Source organism: Oreochromis aureus, linkage group 5, assembly GCF_013358895.1.
Source record: "Oreochromis aureus strain Israel breed Guangdong linkage group 5, ZZ_aureus, whole genome shotgun sequence".
In the NCBI taxonomy this organism is placed as follows: domain Eukaryota; kingdom Metazoa; phylum Chordata; class Actinopteri; order Cichliformes; family Cichlidae; genus Oreochromis; species Oreochromis aureus.
The window spans coordinates 15728576-15744435 of record NC_052946.1 but is presented as its reverse complement, the minus strand read 5'-3'; the positions used below and the strand labels follow the sequence as shown (position 1 = coordinate 15744435).

The window sequence follows — 15860 nt, the reverse complement described above, 5'->3', positions numbered from 1 at the left end:
AAATTCAACTTTAAAAACTCAAACATGAAATTTAGGAGGAAGGTCTTCTTTAGTCAAAAAAATCCACAAGCATGAGTTTAATGTTACGTAAATATGTGACTGACACTCATGTCGAACTGTAATTTAGGTTTCATCTCATTTATTCATTCCTTTGTGTCACAAACAGTCCCTGAATTCAAGACAAATGGCTTTTTATACACTTTGTGAAGTTCATTTTGTGTACATTTCCTATAAAATACATGATACTGTTATATACTTTCAATCTAAAAACTGTAGAAAACCACGATCTGTCTTGCACTGTTGGACAAGTGTATCGAAAGAAGCAGCTCGCAGTCGGCCGACACGCACACTTATACACAACCACAAGCTCGCCTGTGATTTAAATTCAGTACAGGAAGAAGAAAAACATTCACAGAACTACAACAGGCTAGTTGGTTCTTCCCGGTCTCCCTTTCATACAAACATACATCCAATCAGGCAGACAGCTGCAGGGTGTAGAAGGAAATTCATTTACTTAGTAAACACAAGATGAGCGGAAATTTGGGGCCACACTGTTTGTGTTTACAATTAAGAGGCAAGCTACAGGTATTACAGGGCGATGACCAGGCAGGATAGGTGGGTGGAGAAAGGACTTGCTACAGGAAGTTTTAGGTAACGGGCTAGATGTGTCTTCTAGCACCAAGTTCAATTTGAAATGATCAAAATGTTGAAGCTGATGCTCTGAACAACAGGAAAACGGCCCATTCTTATTCCCAGGACGTCATACATGGGAGTTCTGTCAAAGCGGCTGGTGTCTCACAGATACAACAAGGTGCCCTTTACTGTCTGTGCTGTGGTTCACCAGGTAAAAGAAGGATATTTCACTCACAGCTCAGCAAATACGGTCGCTTGTACTGTTTGCTTAATGGCAATGTAGGGCTAATGCTGAGAACCCCAAAACACAATCTTTACCTCAACTTACCCAAGAACTTTTTGGTTTCCAAAGCTTTCAAATAGGACAACCCACAGCCTTCTAAAGCAGATATTATTACTCTGTACAAGTTGCACAAAGAACACCTTGTGTTTATGTCTGCATTGCCAGAACGGCTGTATATTATACTCTGGGATGAGAACGCTTTGAAGGAAACAAGCCTACGGAACAAGAGTGTAAATTCCAGTAACAACACCATATTCAAATCTGGGTGTCCTAAAGCAGAAAAGCAGCAAAGCAGCAAATTTGTTTTCATCTTAGTGTCCCTCGGGGGAAAAAAAAATTAACTTAAAAAAAAAAAAAAAAAAAATTACAATGTGTTAATTATGTCACCGAAGGAGCTGATGTAGTACACATACTGTACATCCTGGACTCAGTGTTACTGGAGAAGAGTTTGACATATGTTCTGATACTCTGGGCCAGCGCCGTCTTCATCTTCCCAGCCAGTCACTCCTGTTCTACAGACCAGGTGTATACACAGTGCTCATGTTCATCCCAGGGCACTTTTCATATATGGTTCATAGATCTGAACAGTCTTAAATACAACCCAAACCCCCCCTCTTTAGGGGCTCTATTAACACATAAAAGGAGAAATGTAATATTCATGGTCCAATAAGAACAGCCACATTAAGCAGACTGAAAGAAAATGCCCATGTCTTGCCTCCTCTGTTCCTTAGGGCCTGGTCCAGTCTCTGTTACCTTTATTAAACATATTAGATTTTACACTAAAGCACAGGGATCCACTCCTTCAGACTGGTCAAAAGAGATGCACGGTGAGAGTTGTTGAGGTTCCTGACAGGGCTGGCACACTGTAAACCTGATGGTGGGTGATTTCTGGTCAGAGTTTCTCAAGTGTCAACCACGGGTCCGATCGGGTCGTGCTGAGGGCTCTCCAGAGGTGAGGAACTGTCAGGTGCAGGCGGGTGAGGGGGGTGGGATATGCCTGCACCTGAGCTGCAGCTCATGCAACCCTGAGAGAGACAGCAATGCATTAAACACACGCTCACAGGAAACGAAAACAAAAATGTTCACAGTGAGTGATTCCTGGCGATACCTGTGTGTCTATTTCCTGTGGGATGGCGTGCTGTTTGATCCATGGATGGACTTCAGCCAGCTCCTCTCTCTGCTCTTGGCTGAACCACGGCTGGAGGGGCTGAAGCACTCGAAGCTTCTCCCTGTCCTCTGCCAAAACCTTGTTCTGGTCCCTGCAGGGAGAGAAAACATGAGATGATGAAGGATGATGAAGAAAAGGTAAAGAGCATGAAGATGAACTGTCTCCCCCATGTGTGACAAGTGTGGTATTGCACAGGGGTGATTCTCACACCTGTGAGGGGCATATTTGTTTGGGTTTCTAAACAGTATGGCACGTCGACACACTTGAACTGTAACCTGGACATAATTTGGCCGCTCCTGTCCCATTAAAAGGGGCTTTGAGGGAATGCTTTTGGTTTACACCCATTGCTTGTTCTGTCTTCTTGTTTGTGTTTTGTAAAAAAAGTTAATAATAAAGAAAAAAAAAAAATATGTATACGGTATAAGAATTCCATCCAATAAACCAAACCATACTGGTATAAATATAAATAAGCACAGTACTGTGAAGACGGCTTTGGTGTTTATTGTTCTCCCGGATTAGATAATATCATTACATAATCAAATCAGCAGGTAGCCCTTGCTGTACCATTTGGCTTTGAATAAGCAAAGCCATCAGACAAAAAGACTAAATACCTTGCCAGATTAAACAAGGTAAGACATTTAGATAAGACTCCAGTGTTTGAGAATCATGAAAATGACTGTGTCCCCCCAAAATTGCTAGAAAGAACAAAAGAAACAACACTTGCACGTTTTGACTTTATGAGCCTCATAAAAGCCTCACCTCTAACCTTACTGCGCTTACTCAGTCAACTAGTGAGTATAATCCACGCTTTATATTCAAGATAAATGATTTCTAGTACAAAGCACCAGGTTTCAAAGGCCACAGGGAAAGTGTCACAGGGAAAAAAAAAAAGCTAAGCTGAAATGCACTGAACAGGCTGACATTATTTCTGGCCATGCTTGTATTAGTTTTGTGCCTCTGTTACTATAAAACAGAACGCGTTTGCAATTGTAAATTAAACTTGAAAGCTCGATCGTAAATGTATTACACTGACTTCAAATGTGGCTCTAAAATGTGATTTGCGAATCCTAAAGCTTAGAAACTTGTTTGAAAAGTAGGCGGGACCCACGCTGAAAGATGTACGACACGTCTCTGTTGGCCAGACTCGATCGGAGGGACAGCTTGGAAATATCTACAGTTTATAAACGAGATGGGTAATGGGTTAAACAAATACACGTTTCTGTTATTCTTTAACTGGAACTGGATTTACATTTTCATCAGAAAGTCATCTTGCATTAAAAATTGTTTTAAAAAACTGCGCGCAATGTTCAGGGTTCGCTCTAAAAATCACAAGAAAGATACAAAAGTAATTCCACACACTAATTTGTAATGCCAAAATAGCTTTTCTCAAGAAGGCGTTTCCCTTTTATCCATCATTAATTAAGTGTATTGGTATACCTGGTGTGGATCTGGTATGTCATCATGACACGCTCGGGCATGTGCTGGATCATGCTCCACAGGGAGTTTTCCGACTGATTCTCGAAGGTGTGTTTGTGCTCTGCCAGTGTCTCCTGGCTCTTACGAGCTTTGCGTGACGTGTCCGATGAATCGTTGCTGGCAAAGTATTTACTGCTGTTGCTGCTGCCTGTAACCCAGGGAGAAATTCATTCACATCCTTCCATCCTACTCTTAACTGAAAATGTTGCTTCTCTGCTTTGCATTTGCACGGCATTCTTTTACTTGTTTGTAACATGCAGCAACATTTAGAAGCTTGGCGTACACGGACATTGGAAATTGAAAGTCAACAAAACTATAACAACTAGACTTATGCTTTACAAATATGGTACAAAAAAGGCTGTTTTTGCATGAATTGCATGCATGCATATTGCCTTCCTTACCAGTGTGTGAAGTAGAGGTTCCATTGGAGCCAGATCCAGACCCCAGTGAGCCTCCAGACTCCCCTGATCCAGACCCTGAGGCATTGGAGCCAGTCCCTGACCTGGCGTCCTCCTGAAGCAGTAAGTCAAGGAGCTCGCTGGATGTTGACTGGGCATCATGGTTGCCAGACTCTCCTGGGACATCATGCTAGTCATAAAAAAGATGGTTTCAGTCAGAAATCAATCAGCAATTTAGAGTGAGAAAACTATCAGACCTATAATCAACCCATACCTGTTATAAAAGATGGTTGATTGACTCACCTCATTGGCATGTTGTTCATGGAGGCTCTCGGCGTGGTTGTGCCCGGTGCTGCTTTGCCCTTCACTCGGTTTGGGCAGTTCTTCCTGCAGCAGATTGAGCTGCAGTGGAGAACTTGAGCGAGAACTAGAGAACAAAGCTCTAGGCCCAGCCGCTTCCTCTTCTTCGCCGACAGATGAACTCGCTCTGGGAGAGCAAAGTAAAAGGCCTGGGGATGTCTGAGTATGGGGACCAGGCTGGGCCTGAAACTGAGGCTGAGGGAAAGGTGCACTGACAGGGGCATACCCTGTCATAGTGATGGGTATCTGTGGCAGTATAGACTGAGCTGACTGTGGATAAATGGATGGGTAACCTGGGGTAAAAGTGGGGTAGTTGGGCAGGATGACAGCCATGACTGGAGCCATGAAAGAAGGGTTGAAGGTCTGTGTTGGAGCTATGGGTTGCAGGTTGTGAAAGTTTTGGGTATTCTGAACATTCTGAATGGTCTCCATTTGGATCTGCTGCATGCCTGGCAGGCTCTGAGTAGGTTGCATTATGTTGAAGTTGTAGCTGAGCTGGTCAGGAGGCTGAAGCCCCGCAGGAGCTGCTCCAGGCAGCTGTTGTGTCCTGGGTGATTGTTCTGGGCCAGGCTTCCCCATTACAGGAAAGAATGGCACCTGGACTGGAGATGTTTGGCTGTAGGGTGCTCCCACCTGGGGCTGGGAGGACTCTGAGGAGGGCCATGAGGAGTCAGGGACACGGCGAGGGGGTTCAGGTGGGGAGGCATAGCTGTCTGAGGAACCCTGGGGTTTGGGACGCTTGTGTCTTGGCTTCCCTTTTCGAGAACGATTCCAACCTCCGGCACTCAGTGGACGCAGGTAGTCTCCTACAGTGAACGTATAAAGATCATAAAAATTAAAGTTGCACAAACACTTTGTCAGACTTCAAAACATCAGCTGCGTTGCTAAAGAAATATTCAACAAACCTGGGTGGTGGGAACGAGCCAAAGAGCTGTTGTCCAGCTGCAGATACGAGCTGTAAGGGCTCTGAAGGATGCGATGGCGGAATCGATCCACATATTCTTGCTCCTCCTTCTGGGTGTGAGCTGACAGCACCTCCTTGGTGAGACCAACAAACCTTCTTTCCTCTGCGGCAGGGCTCGGAGCTGGACGGACAGGGGTTGGGGCAGGATCAGCAGGCTCACTGCCCATCGGGGCATCCTCCAGTGCTGTGGCCTCTGACAGAAAACGTGGGGGTAGGGGGGGTCAGTGTCAAAAGAAAGCACTAAACATTTCTCTCTGTGCAAAACTCCAGAGAGAATTTAGAAATTTTACCATTAAGAGAAGAAAAAAAAAGCATCTGAGCAGGTGTCACTCATGATATAAGACTATGTTCATATACCTGACTCAGGCTGTGGCACGTGCACTATGGTACTGCTGTATGAACACTGGCTGGTGACCGAGACAACACTCATGGCTTTAGTAGACATGGTGATGTCTGTCAGAGGTGCCCCGACTACAGCTGGAGTTGGAGGGCTCACTGACACCTCAGTCTCCACCACGACTGCTGAAGAGTAAGAAAAAACAAACACCAGGAGCAAAAAGAGTTTATATGACAGAAACATTGCAGACTTTCACCCTAAAAGTAAGAGAATGCTAAGCCATGTGCTCTGTGTGGGTTTATACCATCTGAACTCTCCTGAGCTGTGTCAGTGGCTCCTGCGGGCTTGTCATCTTCTGAGGTAGAGGATGAGGAAGAAGAGGTAACCAAGGAATGAGATTCACTCTTCCGCTTGAGGGCTGGACCTGTACAGCTCTCTAAATATCTGGTTACACACAAGAAACGTGCGCAAACCAACAGGGAAAGCAGGAGTCAATATTATGACAAGGACAGAGTGCTGCAGAAAAAAAAAAATGTCATGTTGATCGCCACACACCTGATGATGTTATCCACACAGTTGATTTGCTGATAGGAGGGAATGTGTGTTTGCTTCCTGCTCTCTTCGTGCTCTCTGACCTCAGCATTGGGGGCTGCAGGGGGTAGAGGAGCTGGCAAAATAAACAGCCAACATTTAAAATATCTGCCAGTTTTAAAAAACACATTTTAACTGTTTTGTACTCAGTGGATGTCAAACTGCGATACCTGTGACACGTTTTCCAAGGAAAGCAATTTTGTGGTTGGAATCCAGATAAGCCTGCTGGCCCCAACTCTTCACTCTGTTTACATCAGCACAGATCTGCTGTAAAGTCATCTGGAAAAACACAAACAGACGAACACAACACCCCCACAAAAAGTGCATGATTAACCATGGCAATAGATAGTTAGGTAACTGCGTGACACGTGAATTCCTGGATGATGACCTCACTGTGATGTCTTACCGGTTCCCGGTGCGAGTCCTCCCACACGTTGCCATTGCTGTCACTCGAAGATGCAACGCTGATGTAGTGCTCGTGAGAGCCGTTGCTGCCTAAACTACCGTAACCACTGGAGCCATTGTTGTGCACGGGCTGTAAAGAAGAGCCACAAAGAAGAACAGATTGTATATTAATGCTTCTTTTTTCAGCCTCTGTACAGCAACCAAAATGCAAAAACCACACATACTCCAACTAGCTAGCCAAGAAAAAAGCAAAAAAACAAAAACAAAAAAAACAAAAAAAACAAACAAAAACAAACTTTGCAGTGACAAAAAAATAAATAAATGAAAAAGCCCATTTAGTATGAATTATTTTTTATTTTTTCCTTTTTCTGACAGGACTGAAACATGATCAGCTTTTATGTTATTACGCTGATACCAGCATGATACCAGCACCTTTGTTGCATTACAGCAACAAAGGATTTCAAGTGAGTGCTTTCTGGAATTCATTTATTCAGCAATGACATATTCACCTGTAGGAAAAGCTTATAGATCTTTGCCTGAAGATCTTTTATTTCCTCATGAGTTACGGGAACAAACTCCTTCGCTCGAGCAGCAAACACATCCTCATTCAGAGGACTCCTGTAGGCAAAGGCAGCAAGCAGAGTGATGTTATCTTTGTTACTGCGTCATTCATGTAATCGCACACCGCTTTCACAGAAACCCAGGGGGATTACACAACGGACATCAAACTCTATACATCAGCGCACATTTTTGTCTTCTTGTGGTTTAGATTTTATGCTTATGGAACTTACGTCCTGACTTTGTGGCGCCCAATGATGAAGGCCACCTTACGGCTCCATGGGTTGATGAAGCTGGACCAGCTGGTGTCCAAGGTGATGTAGTCTCCATTCTGACAGCGCAGACGCACGGGAGAATGTTCAAATGGAGGCTGGCCCGCATGCTTCAAGACTGAGCAAGGCATGAAGCGATAAAAAATAAATAAATACCATCTATGAAAAAAATCCAGTCATGGTAAAAAGAAATTACTGTCAAGTCTAAAGATTTGGTATTAGGACATAATAATAAAATATTATGATATTTTAACTGTTTCAATGTTTATTTAATACTAAAATAAAATAAAAATGCTGAAGCAGTGTGTTAAAAACTAAATATATCCCATGATTCAATAGCTTTTAGAGCCACCATTAGCAGCAATAACTTGAAGTAATAATTTTCTGTATGATGTGAGAAACTTTATCAGTCTCTCAAATCATTGTGGAGGAATTCTGACCCATTCCTCTTTCCAGGGTTGCTTCACTTCATTGAGGTTTGTGGTATTTGTTTATGCATAACTCTTAACCAAGGGAAAGCATTTCAGTCAGGTTGAGGTCTGGACAATTGCAATACACTGATTCTTTTCTTTTTCAGACAGGCTGTTGTAGTTATTCTGCTTACACGTGCCCTCACAAATGACTGTAGAATACATTGCAGTCCATTAACTCCTCTGCATACCAAAGTGTCCAGGTCCTGTGGCTGCAACACAAGCTCAAGTGATCACCCCCAGCCCGCCCCATTACCGTGCTTTACAGTTTGTATGAGGCGTTTGTGCTGATATGCTGTGTTCATGCCGTCCAAACATGGCGTTGTGCATTATGGCCAAACACCTCAATTTTGGTCTCATCTGTCCCAAGGAGTCCTGTGGTTTGTTCTATTCTGCAAACCTAAACTGTGCTACCGTGTTCTTTAGAGAGAAGAAGCATTCTCCTGGCAACCCAACTAAACAAGCCATACTTGTTCAGTCTTTTTCTAATTGTCCTGTCGTGAACTTTAACATTTAACATGCTAACAGAGGCCTGTGGAGTCTGGCAAGTTCACTCCTGGAAAGACTGGCAAATGTTTGGAATGTTTTCCACTTGAATGTGAATAGTCTTTCACACTGCAGAATGATGGAATTCCAATTGCTTGGAAAAAGGTTCATAATCCTTCTTTAAGATCACTGCTGATGTCTTTCCTCTGCATCATTTTAACACATATGTGAACACTCCAGACCACCAAACTGCCCAAACGTCTGCTTTCATAGAGGTGCTCACATTTGCTGATGATCACTTGATCAAGAGCAGCACCCTGGTTTCTACTTATTCTCTCAACTACAGTACTATGGAAGAAGTAAGAGTCCTTAGTTTTTCAAACAATGCTTCTGCATTTTGCCCTAGGTTTTTTTTTTTTTTTTTTTTAATTATGACATAGTGTATTATTTAACTTGCTGTTGTTCACCTGAGGTCTAATCCTAATTATTTTTATTATGTCCTGAAAGCTAAAATCTTATAATTTCAAAGCGTGTGTACTTTCAGTTACAGTCATGGTAAAAAGAAATGCTTAGGATAAACCTTGCTCTGGTTGATTAATCTACTAGTTATTTTATTATTTGTCTGGCATTTTTTTACAGTATAATGAAAAAGAGAATATCTATCTATTTAAATATACAATTTGAGTGAGCTCATTGAAATGCAGTTTTCTTATCAGCAGACTAAACTTTTGCACTCATCCTCCCCACAAACTCACTTTTCCGGTGCATGGACAGCATGAGTGGGCGGTCCTCTGGGTGAATGCAAGTCAGCAACGACGTGCCTATCAGATCCTGAGGAAGGTATCCAAGCAAAGGCACGGCCCTGTGAACAGTCACCATAAAAATCAGCTCTTTTCAAACACTGCCATTAATTTTCAAAGCTTGGGACTGGAAATTTGTGTGTATTGACCTGTCATCAACTTCCAGAAACACACAACCAGGGGAGTGTGTTGTGGTAAAGATGCGCTTGTCCATGGGGATCCGAGGTGCTGCATACACAAATCATATAAACACCAGTGCAAAGCATGAATAAGCAGTGGTTATAAGTTCATCAAAATACCAGAAGAGTTTCTCAGAAAGTGTTTGGGGTTGTTATAGATAAAATTGCATAGACCTATCAGAGCATCAAAGCTGCATGTTCAAAGACAAACACGGTATCACCTTCATATCCAGAGATGATGCGTTCAGCCAGTGCCAGGCAGCACGGCTCCTCCTCCTCCCCACTGCTCCCAGATCCCTGCACCTTCAGCTGGTAGGGTGTTATCCGAAATGGGTTGTAACGCATCTCACCCTCACGATCCTTCCCACCCCTAAAACACACAAAACACAACAATCAAATCTGAATTTATTGTGATCAAAGATGAAAACAGGAATTGTTACCTGCACCAGTTTCAAACCCTAAAATAAAGATCTAATGAAAACAATTCAAATTTCAATGATATCTATTGGTACAAGTTGATGACAGCTAATTTAATTCTTGTAAGAATGTGTGAAATGAATATTTTCTAGGGCTATGGAGGTACTTTCAGTCACAAGAGCTGATGGATAATCATGTTTGATTTGGCACACATTTCACACCAGAAGCCCCTCCTAACGCAACCGTCATATTTTTCCAGGCTTGTGTCCCCTACTGGTCTCAGACTGGGAATCTTTTGCACATAAAATGAATGTGTTAACCACTACACCATGGAGCGAGCACAGTTTCTAAAGACACATTCATTAAAAAGCATGTATTGATGGAATTCCTTATAGAGGAAGAGTTGACAATCAGAATGAAACTTCATTACACCCTGCAGGAAATTATTTTGTAACAGCTGCACAAGCTTGTAGAAGTTACACAATTATAATAATAAAAAAACAACAATAATAATTTAAAAACCCTGAAATTACTGCAGTTTATAGTCTGGATACACAAGGGCAACATCAGATGTAGGGTTTAATGGAATCGAGCTCATATATTTTATTAAATCTGCCTTAAAAAAAATTAATTATTGTTTAAGGAATTAAGGGATATGAAGAAAAAAAAAAGTACTGACCTGATTCGGCAGAAGAAGGACTTGACCTGGGCACAATCAAACAGAACGCCGGCTACAGAGAAAAAGAAGCGAGGGAAGTCAGTTAGCCATATTCTCTTTCATTATTTCTGTTAAATACCCACTGAGACACTAGTATGTGCAAACTAACTTAAAAAACAAAAACACGTCCCTGTGCCGTATTTTATTTATTTAATCTAAATAAATAAATAAAATACAGCACCTGTGTGCGAGTTGCTCCAAGGTGGCAAATGGGGTTGCGCAGTGTGTGAATAGAAGACATTGACATCTTGGTGGAAGAGCAACTCCACAAATTTGGCGGACTCCAGAAACTTCCTCTTGCAGCACAGGATGCTGGGAGCCTGCTCCGATGCATACAGGACGCGGCCGCTGGCCAGGGAGAAAACCACCACGAAGGAATCCTACAAACAGGCAGAGAGATGTACGCACCCAGAAAAACATGCACACAAGCAAGCAAAGTCACAGACACACACAAAAGCAATAAACACACATACACTCACACACCCGCTCAGGAGTGAGGCAAAATAAATGTACATATGGATGTGTATTTGCATCTTTAAGACTGCCTCAAAACAGGATTTCAGAACAGCTCTAAACAAATGCTTAGTGCGTCCTATGACATCTTCAGTGATACATTAAAAAAGGAGACAATAACATCAGAACCTGTGCATCTAAGTTTGATGTGCATACCGTATTTTTAAGGGTGTGTTCTGAGGTGACTCTCTCCAGCTCTTCCAGAGTGCAAACGGTGGCATTTCTTCGCTCGTCCTGCCCATTTTGCATGAGCAGTTTGTAGTATTCACTATTAGCTACAGGTGACAAACCAAGGCACACACACAGTATCAGTATTTGGAGAAAAATAAATAGTGTTTTCTTAAGATTCTACATGGACTCTTCTGTATTTAGGCAGGTTACCTTGCACTTGCTTGACACAGTTGAGCGCGTAATGCAAGGCCTCCACAGTGCTTGCTTTGCTGCGGCTGCGTTTGTCTGATGGGAGCCTCTTTTTCATCTCAGCCACTGCATTCATCATCTCTCTGTGGTCCTGCCCTTTGCCAGCCTCTGCATGCTCGCTGCTACATACGCACAGAAACAGCATAAAAAGATATTTAAGTATTTTTCACAGGTACTTAAGTAGCTAAGATTCACTCTGTCGGACACCGTTAGTATTTTTGTCACCATTATACCATGAATATATCATAGCACAGATGCAGAACTTCAGGATCAGCTGGTAAAAAGCATCTTTCCAGTTTATTTTGGGAAACTCTGGCTTGTTTTCTTCTATGCCAAAATTCTTGAAATGCTGCAAGAAAGTTAAAACCCTGGCTGTTGTCACAGTGTGCTGTACTCCACTTGGCAGAGCCACATGCTAAACAGTGTAGCAATAGTAATAGATAAAAAGCTCTGACATGCTGTTGTGGATTTTTGCAGAAACTAAGGTCAGAAAGGCACCATGGAAAGCGTCCAGAAAATGCTAAATGGTGAGAGCACATTGGAGTTGAATACCTCTTAGCTGAAACTGAGGTGGATCCTGAAGCGCTCCCAGGGCTGTGATTGGTTGATGAAGACAGGTCGTGTGAACCACTCGCCATTTCTTCATCCTCCTGTGCCACCTCTCCACCCGAAACTCCACTTTCTTCACCTCCAAGGCGCTCGGATGTTTCCCTGCCGTTCCGCTTCCCGGACAACTCCCGCTCCACCTCTCCACCGTTCGCTGTGGCTGACGGCAATGCAGGCTCCTCCCCATGTAGTCCACTGTCACCTCCTGGCATCACCACACGTTGGTCACACATCAATTATTTTTCTTTCCAGTTACAATGGTCGGTAAGGGTCTTCATATGTTCAACCAAAGGGAATGGGTTCCATGTGGTAACAATAAACTGACTTTCATTCAGTCAGTGCTGAATGTTGGATGTGGTCTGTTTTTTCCACTGCAAATAGAAGAAAATAAACAAAAAGCCTGAGTTTAATTATTATTGCATAGAGGGCATATGGAACAAATATCCCACGTTTGGGACGAAAAAGTTTTATTTTATATCAGAGGCAAGATTTAGGAAAATCAGTATAGGTATTACAATAGAAACACAGAACTTTATGAAAGCAGCTGTCTCACAGTCATGTAGACTCTCAATAAACACATCCATCAATGTCTCATCATGCAAGACGTGATAACATTTTTACCAAACTAACAGATAAAAATAAAATAAAATTTGGTTTTAGTATCTTTTTACTTCAACAAGTTTTCCAAGTTCATTTAGTTTATTTTATTAAGCTTTGGTGCTATTTTTATTTTTGGCAACTATGTTAAGTACATGTTTTTCCCACATCTAGTTTCAGTTTGTAGTTTAGTTTAAGTAAACTACAGAAAACTTAATCTCATTCATGAGGAGCCAACTCTAAAACTGCATCTTACACCTTACAAACTGAAAACGTTCAAGTTTAAACAGTGAAACTGAAGCGTTATTGTTGCAGATCTCAGCTGGCTTGATCTCTGACCACCAATGTCACTACTATAATACACTGAGGATCCTGTTCTTGCATTACCCCACAAACACTTCCTTGTGTTAGTATATCATTTCAGATTTAGCCAGTGAAAACATATTTTTTAATAAAGTGTTGTGCAGTGACAACTATTTTCTTTCAACAGCACTTCTGGTTAAAGTGCGACTTTTTGGAAAAACTTTAACACTTGTGTAGGTAATCATTAAGTCAACCTACCTAATAAGCAACTGCTCATACTTCTACAGACAGATCATGCATGACACCTTAAAGGCCAAGGTAAATCTTTACTGGAAACAGATCATCTTCAGCATGGTAAAACTCACGGTTAGCAATCATGAAAGTTGGGAATCTTGCCAATGAACTTTTTCTCAAATAAGTGGCAAAATGTCTTTACAAAGATATTAACAACCAGTTGGAAGCCCCATCTACCTCCCATTCAGTTCCTCTGCTTGCAAGGATCATCCAATCATAAGCAAGTTGCTTTAAAGGGAGGGCTTCTTCCAATGAGAGGTAAAACACCATGATTCAAGGAGAACAAACTGAGGGCCTGAGGATTATAGTGAAAGCTACTATTAGCCTACAGTCCTAGAATAGAAATATCGTGCTAGAAATATGTCCACACGTCCACTTTAAACTTGGGGCATGTCTGATGTGCCAAAGGTTTTTAAATTTGAAGCAAACGCTTGTCTTCTTTTGAAAGGACGAGCATGTTATTGCCAAACATAAACAAGTAAAAATGTTCTGTGCAAATGTGAACAAACACAATCTGCCATGTTATTTAATACTACTCGGCTGTCTGGCCATAAAACTGACTCACTGCTTTCTGACTCTCTCCCGCGATTTATGCGCATCTCATCCATCAATACTGCCAAGACCAGGTAAGGCTCTGCCAGATATAATAATGTGATACTGGGTTGCATAATAGGTGTTAGTACTAATTATGCATTTACATTTTTTGCAATCCCTGCAAATGCAGATTTTTTAAAAATCAAACCCTGTGATTCTACAGGCTGTTTTATCCAATATTTTCATCAGTCATCAGAGGAAATCACTTGTCTTCCAGCCATCTTGGGCAAGTTTTTTTTCTATGGTATTGGTATAATTAAACTCCAGCTGCCACCACATCTATATGGCACTGAGACCAGACACTGAGAATAAAGACAGAGGGACAGAAACTGAGAAGCAAAAGCAGGAGGGAGTGAAAATACCCTGCATCGTTCATCAGGTCTTCATAGGAGGATTACATAACTGGTTTGCTCAATTCAGAGGGCATAAAACATTATGCTATTGAGATATTATACCTGTACTGACATGCACAACACACAAATGCGCGATTGTAGTTGCATACATAGGATGCTGTGGTACTTTCTCACTTATGCAGCACAACAACACACTTGACCTAGGCTGTTGCTCTGTACTTGAACCTGCATGCACACTGCAACACAGCTCAACACCATCACAGACTGCTTCCAGAAGTCACCTAAAAAGCTAAGATAAGCCATTACACAAGCAAAACTGAAAGTCAACATTATTACCTGTTTTACAGGCTTTTTTAAAAATTGTTAACGTTCAGCAGAAGCCTACAACTTACTCCACCTCACCATATGAACCCAGTGACCCGAGTAAGTCCAGAGGCCACCTCACAATGCTTGAAGGAGTGACAGCAACTCCACTCCGGTGCAAGCTAAAGCACCACACCTGACTTGCCACTGGGCAGCTTCTAGTTTCAGTGAAGTCCAGTACCCAGAGTTATTACATAGCGCTTTATCTATCAAGACCTCTCATATACATTTTTTAAATTTCTATTTTATTTTTATTCAGTTCTTTTTCAATTAATTCCCATTAGTTTATTATCAGTTTGTTTGTTTTTTGTGCCAGGTTTAGCTGGGTTGCTGTAATATACTGGGTATTTATCAGGGGCAATATCCGCAGTGTGTATAAAACCTACACTGTCTATGGAAGTGTCAGAAAGGTTCAGACAGTAAAATACAAACACAGCATTTAGTGAGGGCAATTAACTCACACTCATGTAATCATGCCAATCTCAATAATCATATGCACAAATACCTCATCATGCCTGCTGTGTAAGCACATCTGGACAAAGCGAAAAAGCTAAAACTTAACGTAGTTTAGTGTTAAGACCTTTTAACCGACGTGAGAGTCCAGGTTGCTTGGTGAAAACAGCGCCCCCTACAGTAACTGGGTACGAAGGTCGCAATAACGCAATAAACTGATAGCCTGTTAGCTACTGTATTAGCAAGTATAATAGGTTGCTTTGTAAGTAATGCACCGTATGTAAATCTGAGCAACAAGAGCTTTAGGTTGTTACCAACTTGCCAGCCAACACAGCGCAACCCGTGAGCTCCAGCTCCCTGACTTATGGCAGACGTTATACAGCTAACATGAGCAACACACACTGCTTACACCACTGCTTACAGTCAAGTCAGCGTTCACTTCTTGAAGAAGCAAAAAGCCCAAACCACATAATACACACTCGCAACGACTTTATAGCAAACAAAAAAAGGCAATGATTTAATTTCACTTGTTTACATCCACTGTTGCGTCTAGCTGAAGCCGTGCGTCAGGTGGTTAGCTAGTTTATCGAGAAAGCTAACTCACCAATGACGCCCCCAGTCTTTCGTCTTTTGGTGGAATATTTACCTTTCCTGCTCCTCGCGTGTCTTGGCTCAAGAATGAAAAAGTTACGAGTCTCCTTAATTGATCACCGGAACGCATCAGAAAGTATTTTGTTTCAGTTATATCTCAGTCACGTAGCTAAGTCGTCATCCATCCCAGAGCAGTGGACACATTTGTGCAACGTGAGCCCGGTATAGCATAACCACGCCCATTAAGCGATGATTGGG

At 42.1% G+C, this 15860-nt stretch overlaps 1 protein-coding gene across 5 annotated transcripts; it reads right to left on the bottom strand.

The window, feature by feature from the left end:
- Nucleotides 1-111: 111 nt before the first annotated feature.
- per3 (period circadian clock 3) lies at nt 112-15818 on the bottom strand. 5 transcript variants are annotated; one of them, XM_031747647.2, is made up of 23 exons: nt 15616-15818; nt 12001-12425; nt 11410-11570; nt 11185-11303; nt 10697-10895; nt 10477-10528; nt 9602-9750; nt 9351-9429; nt 9157-9263; nt 7407-7563; nt 7125-7233; nt 6617-6745; nt 6381-6489; nt 6175-6286; nt 5924-6063; nt 5640-5804; nt 5224-5475; nt 4262-5124; nt 3962-4148; nt 3522-3708; nt 3193-3255; nt 2025-2175; nt 112-1941 (listed from the first exon to the last, which is right to left on the bottom strand). In XM_031747647.2, exons 2-23 carry the CDS (start codon nt 12285-12287, stop codon nt 1819-1821), a joined length of 3900 nt encoding a protein of 1299 aa, XP_031603507.1. In that variant the 5' UTR covers nt 12288-12425; nt 15616-15818; the 3' UTR covers nt 112-1818. The 5 variants fall into 5 exon arrangements, with proteins under 5 accessions (XP_031603507.1, XP_031603506.1, XP_031603509.1 ...); XM_031747646.2 differs by having other exon boundaries at nt 15658-15818; XM_031747649.2 differs by having other exon boundaries at nt 5640-5801; nt 15658-15818.
- Nucleotides 15819-15860: the final 42 nt, after the last annotated feature.